Source organism: Callionymus lyra, chromosome 7, assembly GCF_982586985.1.
Source record: "Callionymus lyra chromosome 7, fCalLyr1.hap1.1, whole genome shotgun sequence".
Taxonomy (NCBI): Eukaryota; Metazoa; Chordata; class Actinopteri; order Syngnathiformes; family Callionymidae; genus Callionymus; species Callionymus lyra.
The window spans coordinates 30,518,375-30,535,781 of record NC_141824.1 but is presented as its reverse complement, the minus strand read 5'-3'; the positions used below and the strand labels follow the sequence as shown (position 1 = coordinate 30,535,781).

General features: G+C 36.9%; 1 protein-coding gene across 2 annotated transcripts in view; it reads left to right on the top strand.

Moving 5' to 3' along the window:
• Positions 1-16,311, top strand: part of LOC148076097 (neprilysin-like) — a 41,118-nt gene extending 24,807 nt beyond the window's left edge. For both annotated transcript variants that reach the window (XM_087794974.1, XM_087794975.1), the window contains exons 11-23: positions 2,247-2,383; positions 2,457-2,550; positions 3,319-3,447; positions 8,589-8,687; positions 8,761-8,838; positions 9,008-9,111; positions 9,377-9,435; positions 10,390-10,509; positions 11,837-11,970; positions 12,225-12,290; positions 13,080-13,175; positions 13,771-13,847; positions 13,908-16,311. In XM_087794974.1, coding sequence (XP_087651100.1) covers positions 2,247-2,383; positions 2,457-2,550; positions 3,319-3,447; positions 8,589-8,687; positions 8,761-8,838; positions 9,008-9,111; positions 9,377-9,435; positions 10,390-10,509; positions 11,837-11,970; positions 12,225-12,290; positions 13,080-13,175; positions 13,771-13,847; positions 13,908-14,007 — 1,293 coding nt within the window. In that variant the 3' untranslated portion in view covers positions 14,008-16,311. The remainder of the gene's footprint in view (positions 1-2,246; positions 2,384-2,456; positions 2,551-3,318; positions 3,448-8,588; positions 8,688-8,760; positions 8,839-9,007; positions 9,112-9,376; positions 9,436-10,389; positions 10,510-11,836; positions 11,971-12,224; positions 12,291-13,079; positions 13,176-13,770; positions 13,848-13,907) is intronic.
• The last annotated feature ends 1,096 nt before the right edge of the window (positions 16,312-17,407 follow it).

The following is a 17,407-nucleotide window of genomic DNA, read 5'->3' as shown; positions in this document are numbered from 1 at the left end:
AGGGAGAGGTTCACCATATTGGTAACCCAGGGGCCAATTGCATCAAATACTTTGATAAAAAGCCTACAAGGAAGGACGTCATCTGAGCAAGAGGAGGGTTTCATCTTGTTCACTAGTGCTGAAATATCACCCAAAGATACAGCAGTGAAGGATGACCAAGAGGAGGAGATGGGCTCAGAGACAGTAGGGGTTCCCAACAAAGGGGGAGAGATTTTCTCTTTGATCAATTTAATTTTGTCAATGAAAAATCTCAACAATGCATTGCTGTCAGCTTCACAGAAGACCGGCGTGATTTGAGGAGCAGGAGACACGAGAGAATTAATCGTGTCAAACAAAACTTTGGGGTTTTTCCTATTTGCTGCTACCAGTTTTCTGATGTAATCAGATCTAGCAGTTTCTACCATCTCATTGTAAGAAGTCAACAGATCCCTGAGGTGAAGTCTGTGCACCTCAAGTTTAGTAGACTTCCAGAGACGCTCAGACTTTCGACAAAGTCTCTTCAGACTCAGGAGATCTTCATTTGCCCAAGGGCACCGTTTTTTCTGAATTTTCAAGTTCGATTTAACAGGTGCCACTTGATCCAGTATTTCAATACAATGATCAGTGTAACAGTGAATCAAACTGTCCACATCTGGACAGTCATCAAAGGAAAGACGGTCAAACATAGCAGAAAAACTGTCTGCAGTATCGGCTGAGATGACACGCCTCTGAGACCTAACTTTCAAAGGCTTAGGTTCAGGGATGAAGTCCAGGTTGAACAAGACAAGAGAATGATCACTCAGATGGACATCATGTACAGATACATTAGAAATGTTCAGGCCAAGAGTAAAAACTAAGTCTAAAATGTGGCCTTTTTGATGAGTGAGTTCAGAAACATGTTGCTCAAAATTAAAGGCTTCAGTTAAAGTTAAAAGTTCTTTAGCAGAACAAGATGTGACGTCATCAACATGAAGATTAAAGTCTCCAAGAATAAGAACAGATTCCATCTGAATAATGGAAGATAAGAAGTCACTAAAGTCTTTCAAGAACACCGCCGCAGGACCAGGCGGACGGTAGATTGACACACAATAGAAAGGTCTTGTAGAACCAACCAAGATCATCTGAGACTCAAAAGAAGTGAATTCCTGTGTCTGAATCACTTTGCAAGAACAACTCTCCCTAAAAACAGTAGCAAGACCTCCCCCACGACCAGAGAGGCGAGGCTTCCCCAGGACAGCGCTCCCTACTGGACAGAGTTTGTTCAGATGAATAAACTCTTCCTCTCTCTGCCAAGTCTCAGAAAGACATAATAAATCCAAATTAACTCTTGTGAAAAGATCATTAAGAATAAAGGATTTATTAGTAATGGAGCGAACATTAAGAAGTCCCACATTCAGCACCGATGACGTCACTGACGACGCCGCGTCACTGATAGGCGCGCAGAGCGGGATCTTTTGAAGCGAACAGCGGTCACGTGGGTACCAGCTGTCTCTGAAGTTCAACTCGGTTGTAAAAGTCGAATTAAAGAGAGGAAAAGAAAAAATCTTACCACCTTTCGTTGAGGTCTGGACAGACGGCAGCGCTGATGTGTCATCACACACAGTGAGAGGAATGTCGATCAAACATCGATGACGTTCGATGACGTCAGAGTTGTTCCGAGCGATCGCGACTGCGCGTCTCATCCTGACCTGTACTCCAGCCCGACTCGATCCCTTGTGGAAATCGCCCGGTACCCGAGAGATCAAACGATATTCCACAGAGTCCGAGTCGATGAGAAGCGGAGCCGGAAACATATTCACCGGACGTTGGTAACGGTCGCGGTTATAATCTTCCATCGACTCTCTGATGTTGAAAAGAGCATCACGATCATAGATCCGAGATGCTTGAGACATATCTTTAGTGATATGAGCATAATATCCGGACAAATAGTCGTTAAAACGACTGTTTTTGGCAATTATTGCAGGAGCTTACGTTCAAGCAGCCGATCAAAGGCTCACCGGAAAGCTAAGCCATAGATTACACCATTTGATTAAAATGTGCTTCACTTTACATCAGAGTTTAAAATAACGTAATTGAGGATACCATTTTGAGGGTGCACTGTGCAGCAGTGTTTAGAGCGATCACCTCACAGCAAAAAGGTTGTCCTGCGACAGACTTGTGTCCTGTTGTGTTTCCTCCTGCTTGAATTGAATCATATTGTTCAAAAAAAGTCGTAAACCGAACCCTTTCGACCAACCTTTTAACAGTTTGTTCTTGTGTATTAAAAGGTGTTCAACTGGAGCTACTTTACATCAATGATTATGGCCAAAGTGAACATCAGTGTTACAGACACGGAGAAGATCATCAACTACTCACCCAACTACTATAGAAGACTCAACCTCATCTTAGCTCGGTACAATAAAAGGTCGGAAGTGATGCATTTTGTTCGTCTGATCATTTGTTTTCCGTTCCTCATACAGTGTGTTGTTTTCCAACAGGGATTTGCAGAACTACTTGGTGTGGCGCTTTGTCATGAGCACTGTGGTAGGCCTGAGCAAAGCCTACAGAGACACGAATATAGCTTTCCGAAAGGTATGACTTTTCGGTCAATGTAGATGTTTTTACTTCATATTCTTGGCAGTAATGTTTTTTTTAAAACAGAAAAAGTAGGTCACAAGGCTGCAGATAGAAGATGTAGTAAAAATTAATAGATGTCACTAAATTTACAGGGAAAGTGAGCTTGTTGTTTATGCAGGCATTTGGAAGTGTTATGGGAGTCAGGCTGGTGACATTCATGTCATTCAGTGACTAAAGAGGGATTCATCCAAAATAAAATACGCATTTACAAAGTTAAAGGCATTAGTAGTTGAGAATGCATTACATCTGCTGCAAGACTGCGGCAGTGTCAACAGACAATTCATGTTCCTCTTTAGAAATAACTCAGGTATTGTATGTAACTGTTTAAAAAGCCTGAAAAATAAGTGTAACAATCACTAGATTTGTAAGGCAAAAACTTTTTTGAGGTTTGTCATGAACATCTTTGAAGTATTCAAACCTGTTTGTTATGTTATAGATATCCTTGAATATATAGATCTTCAAAAGAAAAACAACAGAACTGTGAAACTTATTATTCTGATGCTAGTAAACTTGAGGTGTTCTTTAATAATCTTTATTTATAATTGTTATTGTCACTTTATATCTTCAGTACACACCATGACTTCCTTCTAAATGTAATGATTTTCAGACTAAAAAAACATCTTAACTAATTTAAGAATGAGAATACACAAATTAAAAAGTGCCTTAAATGTAATTATCCGTCTCTTTAATAATGAATCTGTGCCTTCTTACTATTCTTCCAAGGCTCTGTATGGCACGACCTCTGATGTTGCCGTGTGGCGACACTGTGCTCGGTATGTCAACAGCAACCTGGAGGACGCTGTTGGAAGGCTGTATGTGCAGGAGGCTTTCTCCGAGAAGAGCAAAGAGCTGGTCAGTGAATTAACAGTTCTATTCCTTTGTCTACATCGCTCTACTTATAATGATGCATTCATCTTTGAGTGTGTATTACGTTATCATTACAAGTATTTATCATTATCAATACATTGCACAGAGAGGGGTCATTATTATTGTTAAAACCAGCTCAAAATTACTTCCACATTCATCTTTATCTCTTTACTGGATCATGTGCTTGGCTGTGACCCCTCACCCTGATTTTGCTGACTTTTATGAATGTGAATCGCTGGAACGAATTTACTGGCACACATGCATGTCTCTTACATGCTCATGTCAATAAGATACTTTTGACAGCTGCACAGTAATTATAGGAGCTTGTTTACTCATATTATAGTACTTTACCGTACAACATCATTCAACTAGAAGTGGAATAATGACAACTAGTGCATCATTATGGTGTTGGTATCGTATTACGAAAGGTAAATCTTGACATGTACAAACATGTACAATACTATATGTAAACATAAACCAATAACACAGTACTATATCTTTAAGCTAAAATATAAATATTCTCAGATGGTGGGGTTAAAATACAAATGTAACAAAATGGAAACATCATATTGGTGTGGAAGTAAGGCATGATGGCTTCTGGTTCGCTGAAGAAAATTGCTTAAGTAGGTGGGAACCAAGCCAAGAAGAGCCTTATAGACAGGAGTCATCCAGTGTGTTGTTGGGGTTTTGTTCTGATGAACCGACCCCTCCACGTTATCTATATTTGGTGGTGGCAAAGTGACACAGTTATGAATTTAAGAGAAAATTGTTTAGTGAAATGTCAGTCCTGCTTTTATCATTGGACATCAACTCTAAACAATTGGCCTCTAAGATGGCCGTGCCAAGTGGTTGTTGTGGAAAGTTAATGACAGTTAATAGAGTTAATCTCTATTAGAGATAATCAGTTGACTTACGCAGATGTCTGTCCTTGAGCAGAGATGAGCTGGGACAATCTAAAGATTTGTTATGGTTCTCTCAGTGTGTAGGCATGACCTCACCTGTACAGCTGAGCTTCACTTTAATATGAAACATAACCTTTCAATCAAGTGATTTTTTTTTTTAAATGTCTGGTAAATCTAGATGAGCGATACAGTAAAATTGTTATTTCCCCACAGTGTGTAGCATCTTCAGATAGCACATGGAAACTTAGGTTGGCGGCTACAGCCAGTAAGTAACTCTCAGAGCACAATGAAAGACCAGAGTCAAAGATTGAAGGCAACTAAGATGCTCTTTGATAGATAGCTTCCCATCAATAACAAATCCTAGTTAATTGAACTGGTCACCGGCTCAGGAGCTCTGCCATGGGAAGACTGATTGAAGGAATAAAAAAAAAAAAGCATTATTTTTGTCAGCAATGAAAATAGTTTAATTTCTCCAGATAAGTCTGTATTGTATCAAAGGCATATTGCCAAAATATGAACTTCATCAGTATAAAAATGGCGTGAGACATAAGACAAGCTAGCCCCCAAGTTGTTTACGTAAATTGTAAACAAAATGAGTCCTATGACTGAGCCTTGAGGCCCACCTTTTTTGACCTCAAGAATAGTCTCTAAACCCATTAGTAGCTTGACAAGAGATGCCATTTTAATGAGAATATCAATCAACCCACATTATCAAATGCCTTGGACTATTTAACGAAAAGGCCAACACAAAACAGTACAATGCCTTATACACACCATTTAGAACTTTTAGGGCAGCAGTGGCAGTACTGTGTCGCTTCCTAAAACCGGATTTAAGAGTTTAGAATGTTTCTGGATTCCCCAAAATTATTTAATTATTATAAGGAGGAGGACAAAATAAATTTGTGTTGAGACTTAAGTAAAACAAATACAATTTAGAGGCTCAGCAATTAATCAGCATCCAGCTATAGAAAAATAAATCTAAACAAACAGGACCATGTTCTGATGATGATGATTGAATGCAATACAATACAATACAAATATAGTATTGCATATAGATGCTCCTCTTGTGCCTCTGCATGCTATTTTGCTAAGCTGTTTGGTAGTCTAAAAGACATTGCAATCAGGTGTATACTTCAGGGTTCGAATTTCACCGTGGCAACCACGGTACTAGTTTACGGCAACAACTTGCCGTGACCGCCTTGGCTTTTAATTTAATAATAATAACTGTTAGCGTAATTGTTTTGTCTAATGACTAGAATAAAATCGTCCCGAATTGACTGTAACACTTTTAACTGTTCAATATCTAACGGTAAAAGGTAAACAACATGGGTACAGCCATTTTGGAAGCTTGTGTCGAAGGTTAACTGACGACATTGAAACTTGCCAGTTCCTGAAATCTAATGATTCATTTTACTTTTAAATATAATCCAGTCATTTCGTATCATGTTCTTGTAATTCTCATTACTTAAACATGTATGCCAGGTGTTCATTTATTCAAAGCCTTTTATTTAAGTTCGTGAATATTTGTTATCAATAATATTTGCTATAAATGAATAATTACTAGCAGGTGAAGCATAAGATGTTAATGCTTAGCTGATATGCTAAAATGAAAATATGTCAAACCCCAGTGCTTTATTTTAAAAAATGTTATTGCATTATTTGTTGTAAATCCAAGAAATGACTGAAAATATATATTGAATTTGTCCTTTTACTTTCTTGTTTTCAATGGTGTTAACAAGAGCATGATCTTTTCGAAATAAATGTTTGCCTTGGTGCCCTTTCAACTTGCTTGGGAGCCCTAAAATGTATGATATTCTTTACGGCAACACTTGACCTTAAGAAGTTTAATTTCGAAGCCTGATACTTCATATGAATGGACAAGCACACACACACGCACACACACACACGCACACACACACACACACACACACACACACACACACACACACACACACACACACACACACACACACACACAAATAAGCTATTCAGACCATAAATATGCTTCTTATCTATGTGATCTCTTTAGATTTGTGGTGGACTGCAGCATGTGGTCAACTGTTGTGTTGATGTGATGAGAAGCTGGCATTTCTCCATCAGCTTGGCCCGACCTGAGAGCATAATCAACCACAAAACTGACCTTTAGCACCACCACAATTCCCAAATATCACTTTCCCACTTGCACTTTGGAAAACATTTACATTACATTTTCTGTTTATATTTGGTCTTGGAAATGTTGTGTTTTATGATGGCTTGTGCGTCTTCACAGAGTCAGACTGTCTGTCTCTTTGTGGGCTCATTCTTGTGATAACAGTAACTACTGATGGATGGAGCACTCTGTGATACCCTGAGGAACGAAAGCGTTCCCCATCAGAGAATATGTCTGCCAAGCATCAAGAAACAATAACAGTAAACACTAATAAAGAAAGGGAGACGTTAAGAGATGACAACTTTACTGAAAATTCGTCCAAACATTGCTCTTTTTTAGTGACATCTAAGCAGCTTCCACCGAAGTGCAGTGACAGCTGCTATCACATCAAATACAAACTCTTTATATTCAGCTTCAATTATTTGGTTGCAATTCTACCACATGATATCAAAACTTCAGTGAGTTTTCTTTAGCCACTCACGTCAGTGTCAATCTCCCACAAAGTTAATCTAATTAGTGTTAAGGAAGTTAATGTAAGGTTTTGATCTTCTTAGGGTAGAATATGTCTTCAACATTGAAAATGAGTCCAAATAAATACAATTAGATTAGATTTTATACAAATAATCATTTGTTGTACAAAGCAGTCAGCATTACAGCTTTCCATTTATAAAACCTCTTTTAGCTTCTTCAGTCAAGTTTTTCTCTGATGTTAGAAAGATATCTATGAAAAGAAAGGGGCAAATTTGTGTCTTTAACTTGCCACCAAAGCATTAAAATATATTCAATATATTATTTTCCCTCTCAATCTGAGTCAAACTTAAAAAAAAAAAGCACAACTATAATTAGGATTGTTTCATGTGAAAACAATATTAAAAATAATGATTGAATGATGAATTTATGGAGGTATTTACTGAGCAAATTACATGGTAAAAAAGAAAAAATATATTTTGTCCGGGGCTCCTTAGGATTTGATGGAAAGTTAGAGTAAGTAAAAATTATTTACATAAAGACATAAATGTTATCATAAAAGGTGAATCACTTCTTGAGTTTTACAAATGTAATGCTGTTTTTTCTTTAAACATGAATTGAATTTACACCAAATCAATCATCTCAAATGAAGCGAACATGCTTGTGTGCTACAGTACAATTTTAATTAATTAAAATTAATTAATTAAGAACTTTTTTCCAGAGCATCTAAATTGCAAAAGGCTCAAACACACCTTTGATTATTTTGATGTGAGTGATGAATACAAATGTAGGTTTTCTGGCACTCACTATTTAAATTCACTTCCCTTCAGCACTTGACTATGTATTTATGGAAATGTCATTGTAAAATGTTCTATTTTTATCACTCAGTCATAGACAATGATTCACTCTCCAAGGACCTGTTGAAGTACTTTCTTAGTACTTTTCTTAGTTAGTTTCTTAGTTATATTTCCTGAATCCTAACACATACACATGTGATCCTGTCTCTACATACTGCCAGTTTTAAAGGTGTGCTAGCATATATTCCTTTTGAGATTTCCCATTCATTTTAATAAATATAAGCTTTACTCTTCTCTACACAGATAGACGTAAGCTTGCGGAACAATATTCTTTACGAATATCTCTTGAAATGGTTCACAGCCAAATAAAGTAGCCAGGATGACCAGTAACGTATGAAACAATGATGCTAAGAGTGTTCTGCCGTGTTTTACGTGAGAACCTTCCTTAGTTGAGGTCCTGACTCTTATGTCCTCAACTTAAACAGCAATTTAATACACATTGTAACACTGCATGCACAAAAAACCCTTCTACAGGAGCTTTGGACTTTAATCTGAAGCCCTAAAACTATAATGCCTCTATATAAAATATAATTGTGACAAAAGGGTCTTGATTTACCAATCAAAATACTTTTCCTCACTTGTCCGTCTGTCTGTCTGTCTGTCTGTCTGTCTGTCTGTCTGTCTGTCCGTCCGTCCGTCCGTCCGTCCGTCCGTCCGTCCGTCCGTCTGTCCGTCTGTCTGTCTGTCTGTCTGTCTGTCCGTCCATCTGTCTGAATGAACTTACTATATGCTTCTATATGCTCACAACAGATGGAAGAGATGATAAAAGACATCCGGGAAGTTTTCATTAGTAACCTCTATGATCTGTCTTGGATGGATGCCGAAACCAGGAGAGCTGCTGAAGAGAAGGCATCAGATTTTTTTTTTTCCCTCCTCCATTTACTTTTTTTCAGCACAATGTACAATTTCCCCTTTTTTTTAGGCAAAATCTATCCGTGAAAGGATTGGTTATTCCAACGGCATCATGGATGACAAATACCTGAACAACGAATACAAAGACGTGAGTTCACAAGCAGATTAATAGATTGGGATTCTTGGTAGCCACATAGCTGCTTTGTGGGGGGAAAAAATCCATCCCTTTGTTCACTTTGAGGAAATATGACTAGGTGTTGATTCCTCTCTCGTCTACTCTAATCCTTCTCCCTCTTCTCCGTCTGTGTTGCTGTTAGCTAAACTACAGTGCAGAGGAGTACTTTGAAAACATCCTACAGAACCTGGACTACGCGCAGAAAAAACGCCTGCGCAAACTCAGAGTCAAAGTCAACAAAGAAGAGTAAGACTTCCAGCGTGATTACTTACATAGACAGTTTTAATGCTTTCATGTTTTCCTACAAATGCTAAACAACAGTATTATTGGATGGAAATTGCAAAGTGACCCTCATGGTTAACATTCTCCCACGCAAATGCCCACTCATGATGCTGTTGCTTGTTGCTCAGCAGGAGTGTTAATTTTAGTCTTTATAATAATAACATTTGAGGTATTAAAAAAAAATCTTTTCACAAAATGGTACTTATTGCAATACTTCTGTGCCCCACAGGTGGGTAACCGGAGCTGCTGTTGTCAACGCTTTTTATTCATCCAGCAAAAACCAAATAGGTATTTAGATAAAGACTCTCCCTTTAGATAGTCGTGGGTATTTTGCAGTCTTTGGGCCATTTGTGACCCTTCGATTACGTATTATTTGACCCCATGAGTAGAGAAATAATGGAAACTGTAATTTATTCATGATTAAATTAAATGATGTTTGCCATGGATTCTAAAATGTGAGGACCTGCATCTCCACAATTTGCCCTGTCTTGATTTACTGTACCCCCACCTCATAGTTTGACGATAAATATTTGTTTAAAAAAAACCTTAAATAGTTGTTGAAGGAACAACATACATAAAATCAAATCAAATCCATAATGTTATGTTGCATGTTGCAAAGAAAAAGGAATACAATATAAGTTGGTAAGGCAGATGAATGAAGACAAGAGTTTCAAGAGGTGGGGTAATGGGGTAACTAACTACAGAGAAAATTGATGTTTAGAATTAGCATTGAAGAATTGAAAAAGAGACACACAATACATTCATTAATTATTTCGAAAACTTCATTTTAAAGAAGGGCAGTTATTGACCATTCAACGAAAATGTTGTTGGGCCCTTTAAATGTGGGGTCCTAGCCTGCTTGATTATGCAGTTTTAGAGGTTTCCTCCTTTGATACTGCTAGCTTGTTTGCAAGTCAGTTGACAAAGTACACTTGATGAGACACTCTAAAGTATACTGTAGCAGATAAAGCTGATCGGTGATGAAATATCACAACTCAGATTGTTGTGGTTTGTACAGCAACAGCAGTGTATACTGATTAATACTTCATCTCAGCTTGGAAAAAGATTCCCACAGCAGCTCATGTCTTGAATTGTCTCCTTCATCATCCTTTTTTTCCACTGTTGAAATATTATTTAAATAAAAGAAAGCATTAGTTCAGGATAATTACATTTTCTTTAGTGAGTATTTCATCACCTGCGAAGCATTTTTCTCTCTATATAGACCTTACTCTTTTCTGTTAGTATTCCCTGCAGGTATTCTTCAGCCTCCTTTTTTCAGCAAAGCTCAGTCTAAGTCCCTCAACTATGGCGGCATTGGCATGGTGATCGGTCATGAGATAACACATGGCTTTGATGACAACGGTAGGATTTTCTCAACAGCTGCTCTCTTTTGTTGTCTCCAGGAAAATGTTGGATTTTATTTTTGACTGGATAGAAATATTTTCTGTCTCATTAATGGTTACCCCTCATAAAACATGTTTTTGGAAAAATCCACTTGTTTCTGCTCTCTGGGAACATTTTGAACCACCATTATTTTTACTTGAAGCCCATAGACTGCAGAGATCATAGGCTGTGGGGGCTGCTTCACGCCAGGACTATAAAAGTGAAGTATTCTTAATGGATGAGAAGGCTGTTGTTTTACTTTAATAATCCCTTTATAATATTTTCTCCACATGACGACTCAACTTGAAATTAAAGTCTAAACTATCAAGCTGTATGACCAACAATGTGTCAAAATGTATTCAAAAAAGTTCACAAGTTCTAAATGTAAAAGTATTTCCTTCGTGAAGTACAAAATGAATGTTTTAATCTTAATTTAAATATAAATTGAAGCTTTTAACCCATTTTAAATATGGAATTTTTCCTAATGTCAACAAGCACCAAACCTATTAAGTAATATTCATACCATTTTTTATTTATTTTAATTTTACGAGTATTCCCTATACTAAAATAAATATATATTACTTCATATATAAAACTATACATTTATAAAACAGACACTGTTTGCATCACTCAAACCCTTGCTGGAGCCAAGGTATTTGTTGTTTCGGTTAAACTTAAGCTAACCACCCCATAATGCATTGTAAGGAAGCTGTAAAAATGAATTTAGTGAGGGACATTCTGAATTGTATACTTATTAGCATACAATAGCTTGTCGATTACAGTCACTAAGAGGTAGATTTCAAAATTAACAACCATAAATATTTCATTCATCGTTTATTTAATATATTTTTCCTCCTCAGTTGATTTCAGTTTTCGTGTATGTAGGTTAACATTCAATCGTACACTATCTTCTACTGTAATCATCCAAGATTTTGGAAATGGAAAGGAATACAAGAACAGTTCTTATTATGAAATTTTGTTTATTTGGTTTTGGTTTTTGTTGAGGTGCCTGTCTTCACTGATGTTGTTTCTTTTTGTCCATTTGTTGTTGTAGTTTGATTAGTAATGATGTCGATTGTTGTTTCGTTTTATTATCACTTCTATTTTGTTGTTGTATCAAGTTGTTTTTAATGTTATTAATTTTGTTTACTAATGATGAAAGTCAGAAGATCAATCTGATATTTAACTCTTTAAAACAACTAAACTTTTTTGGAACATTTTTCTGAACACAAAGTCAATTTTCAAGTTATTAAATGGATTGTTTTTCATTTTTTGCTTCACCTATTAATGGAAACATGGTCTTCAGGTCGCAACTATGATAAGGACGGTGACCTTAAGGACTGGTGGACACCAGGATCCACTCAAAGGTTCTTGGAGCTGTCAAAGTGTATTGTCGATCAGTATGGCAACTTCTCCTGGGACCTGGCTAATGGACTCCATGTATGTTCTGGTAGAGGTTTTTTACTATCAGGTTTCTGTGGCTTCCACTATAAAATTTATTCCTCAGGTTATTATCCTTTCGTGGTGTTATCAGGTCTCCACTGCAGTGTGTTTAATATTTCTTTTGACAGAAAAAAACCCTCTTCATGCTGATTCTGTGAACAATCATTCCTTTCTTTGCTTGAATTCTTGCTGTGATATGAAGAGGTATGGTATGAAAATGAACCCCTCTTTCTCTCTTTGTCGGTTTCTAGTTAAATGGTAACAACACCCTTGGGGAAAACATCGCTGACAACGGTGGAATACGGCAGGCCTATCAGGTAATGATGCCTCCTATTGGTTATTAATGAAAAACAATCAATCAGAGGAGAATACAGTTGTATGAAATGTCTTTTTCTCCCACTCGTTTTCCAATAAGTCTGAAACGCGAAATGTATTGCACTTAATATTCAGAGCTGGTTGGTAATCTATATTTACAGTAAACTATTTGAGCTGTAATAAAAAAGTTTGCTGTATGCATTTACAGCATTGGTGGTGTGCTGCTTGACAAGCTTCCACTGAGTTATATAAATATATATAAAGCCAGAGGCATGTGCTTGAGGGTGAGATGTTCGAGAATGTGTTTAGTTTTTTTAAAGCCTTACTTCTGACTCGATTGTATTAAATTCAGGCATGATTTCCAACAGCCAGAATGAGTTACACAGTATTTTAATGGCACTTACAAAGCTATAGTTATACATGTTTACAATGCTTCCTTGTCAAGAGCCACTGCTGTTGAATACTGTTCTAATTTATAGTACAAAGTTGTAAACAGGACTACATTTTATGTAACACTTTTTACTCTAATGAGAGCAATGATAGTACAAATAATGTAATATCACTTAGCATTTAAGCTTTACTAAAGGATAACACTCGACCCTGTTCTTTTCTTATAGTGGATTGAAATTGTGTACTGGCCAAATTTTTAGTTTTAAGTTGGGTCATACATCTTGCAATGAAGTGTACGATAACCTGTAAATATTTATGTCATTCAGAAAAGCTGCTGTAGCGTCCACTGCTGCAGACAGGGTTTAAACAGTATTGACTTTAAATCCTTCAATTATCAACAGGCCTATCGGAACTATGTCAGGAAGAATGGAGAGGAGCCACCACTGCCAGGAATTGACCTGTCTCATGACCAACTATTTTTCCTTAATTTTGCTCAGGTAATGGATGAACGCCAAAGCAGATGGACAACATCTGAATCCTTTCTCCTTGAATGAAATTACGATGAATGTACAGTATACATAATGGCTTGGAAGTGTGAAGTGATGCATGAAAGGAAAGATCAAGGTTAATGTGTGGATGGATGATGACAGTTGGAGAGGCTAAAGGGTCGTGAATTCAATATGAATGTAATGATGGATGAAATCAAGGCTGGATGGGCAGTTCTGTAGTGAAGGTGGGGATTCAATACAGAGTACATGTTGAAAACTGATACTGGATGGATGGATGGCTGAAAATTGAATTAATTGATCATCTAGGATGGTGGTGGATGGATACTGGTACCTTTGGAATTTTTAAACTGTGTTTAACCAATGGAAAAAGAAAGAATGTGAAAGTCATTCAGGGAGATTGGATCTGGCAAAAAAAGATTGTTTTTAAAATAATGTTTAACGTTTGTTTGTTTTTGGTTTTTTTTTAATGTTTGTTTCTAACTAATGTTTTTTCTAACTAAAAACTGTCATTTAATACAAACAGAAACAAAATTAAGCCCTTAAATGTGTAATGCTGATGGACACTAAAAGTCATCTCCTACAGGTGTGGTGTGGAACACACAGGCGAGAACAGGCGGTCAACTCGGTCAAGGTCGAAGTCCACAGTCCGGGAACATTCAGGTATATCCACATCTGCAATTAGGAGTGAGAAATTGAATTCACTCGCTGTTTCTGTCTCAGGGTGCTGGGCTCTCTTCAGAACTTCCCAGAATTTTCCAAAGCTTTCAACTGCAACAAGAGCAGCTACATGGTACCAGACAACGTCTGTCGTGTGTGGTGATCTGCTGAATCATGTCTGTGACCGTGCAGACATGATCCACACTGTTCCCTACAGAACCCTCCACTGTGGGGAAACTCCAATTGTGGCCGCCGGGAATTGAAAGTTGCCTTCAACACTTCTCTTAATGGACCAGGACTCATCGGTCCTGACACTGCAGTGCTCTCTTGCACAGAGAACAGTGATGGACAGTGTCCTCGGGACAGAATCAGCAGCGTCTGCTGGCTCCAATACTGTATTTCATTCACTTGTTCTCTTTGTATACTGTATCTTCTTTGTTTTCTGTTCTTTCATTTTATATTTTGGGTTATTCATTATTTATGTTTTGCATTGTTGCATAGGCACTGATCCAGAAAATGTCATCCTCTGAACATAGTTAACTGCTATATAATCAGGATATATTGATGAAAATTATTCTCATCAGATCAACTCAATATAATTAATAAATGACGTTATTTTTGAAAATATTTGTATATTTCAAATGTGATGCAAGAGTTATTGTTGTAAGAATTCAACTCTCACCACATTTGTTGAGCAGTATAAGAAAAAACAAAGAAAGTGCTGCATTATTTTTATTACCGAGTCATCAAAAATGCTTATTTTAATCAGAGATTTAGCAGGATCTGCCAAACCAGCCCCTATGTTCATGTAACAATGTGTATGTGTGTGTGCCTTTCATTGCCATAGAAGGGCAGACAGATAGAAGCTGGAGCCCACTGGCATGAATAGAGTGTACGCCCACTCACACTCAAAAAACACATGAAACAGGACTGAACACTACTGCAGGACTGAACTGTGTCACTCGCCTAACAAAAGCTGGATTTAGCCTCCATCTCCATACACACTACAATCAATTTTACACCCACATTAACACATACACTGCAGAATTTGTCTTTTGTATTAGTGAAAAGATAACATGAATAACAGTATTCTTTCCAACAAAAACAACTTTGACACAATATTTAGGCACCCACTGTTCCAGTACTTTATCTCAAACCCACCACACACACAAGTTCTTTGCCTTTTAGATGACAGCTGCTCCTGAATCAGTGAGCTGACAATTGACAGGCGCCAGATCTTGCTGTGCACATTTATCGTGCCTTGTTTGTTGTTTCCGCACAGATGTCCATCTTTAAATGATTATTTCCAGCAGCATAAATCGTCACAATAGATGCCTGCTTCTGTTTTCACACAAAACTCTATGCCTTACATCATCCGCAGTGCTTCTTTATATCAGTGTATATATTGCTTGTAAACATGTGGCAATATATTTTCCAAATCTTTGTTTAAACTTCTACTTTTGACAAATAGTTGTATCACTCTTATATAACCTTAAGAGTGCTATGTAAGAATCAGTATTGTCTTATGGCATTCCTAAGTGCCACCTCTTAAGACGGCTGACAGTGTTTAAATATATATTTTGACATTTGTGTGACTCAGTACATAGAAACAAACATTTTTTTGATTAAAATTAAAATGGGTTCAAAAAGATCACATTTATGTGATAAATGTAGAATAGAAATAGAGAAAAAAAACTAAAATGGTGTGCATTAAGAAAAACCAGAACTACCAAGTCAAAGAACTATATAGTTACAGTAGCTCCATACAGCCTTTATGCATGTTACATTAATCACATCGATGTTCTGCTTGTTTTGATGTAATCTGACCATGATGCCAACATAAAAGCACCAGCAATGACTGAAAGTAAGACATGTACTTTCCCTACAATTCAGTGGTTTTTTTGTTTTGTTTTCAGTGTGTATGGGCTTACATCCAACTATGTAACTCCCGTTTTAGGCTGGTATTCCAAGTAACAGAGGGATTTCCAAAAACTTGGAAAGTTCACTTTCCACCCAAAAAAGGATCTAAATATCTAAATCATAGTCCTGCCACTGTGAGGAAAGATTATATTCTCAACCATGTATTGTCACATAACATAAATAATTCATTCACCTTAAATACAAAGAAAACTAGCTTTTCAGAAGGCTGTTTTTTTTTTACGTGAAGATGTGAAAGAATGCATTGACAAATAATGCCTTTACCTTTATACATATGTCCAATGATTAATGAAGGTGATTTTTCATGTTGACCATTTTTCTCTTCATGTAATTTACATATTTTTTTGTGTATTTCCAGAGATGTGTTTCTTCAATCACTTTCCCATATGTATAATTATTTCCTTCCTTCCCACACATGCAAATTTAGAAAGACAAATATACCTCAGTTGCCTGTATTAGCTATTTTATAATAATTGGATACTTATCAGGAGGATCATTTTTTTCTTTCAAATAAATAATTGCAATTACGGATCTGTCTTTGTGGTGTAAAAACATCTTAGGATTATTGATCATTCATCCATAATGTCTAACAATTTTCTCCTTGAAAAGACACAAATTGAGTGACCACAGAATAGGCCCTGTTTACATGGAAAGGTAAACACAATAATCCACCATTTAACCCACCACTTCGAAAAGTTGGGTCCAAAGTGGGAGCTTGGGCGTAAAAACTGAGCAAGTGTTTGATGGTTGCACGCTCTCTGTCACACACACAGTTAGTGTCAGAAGTTCAACAGATACTAGGGTGGACACAGGAGTGAAAAAATTGCCTATAGATCAAGCTACAAAAATCTATGAAAAGGGCACATAAATTAAATGTTCATTTCCTGATATGCTTCAAATCTGAAATAGAAGCTTCTACAACCAACTGGTAACGATCACCAACTCCTTGGGAGTGTTGACGGCTCGCGCTTCTGTCCAGTTTCCAGGTGTGATTTTCCTCACTTTTAGTACTCGTAACCACCTTGTTGTTGATAGCTAGGACCATGAGGCTCCTCCTGAATACATATAGTTTTTTACCAGATTAAGTTAATCTCATATATTAAAATATACAATCTAAAAATCTGTTTTATTATTATTATGATCATTTATTGGTCATTGTCGCTAAACACTTTGAAGGTAATTTAATAGGTGTCTAATTAAATCTTTAAGCAGTCAGTTATTACCAGTTTGTTGTGGGGAATTATTAGCTGAAAACTCTACACAAAGGATCATCAGACTTAAACCTTTCCTTTTAAGAATGAGCACTGAACTAAATATTCAAAAAAACTTTTTCTCTACTTAATCACATACCATTCATTTGTTTTTCGGTGTGTTATTCCTTTAATACATTTAAATTTTATTGACACTAAACAGTCCCAGAAGCTTTGTGCGTGCAGCCCGCTACTAGTTAAAAATGTATACCTTCCTGCCCATTAAGCCTGTGTGCTAAAAGATTTCCATTGGGTCAGTCAGCTGTTAATTCAAAACACTTGTTTTGGTGTAGTGCACATTACTGGATTAAATAAATGACATTTTATGATTACCCCAATGACCCACACTCTGCTGTGGTAGTCCTTACCAGTGCA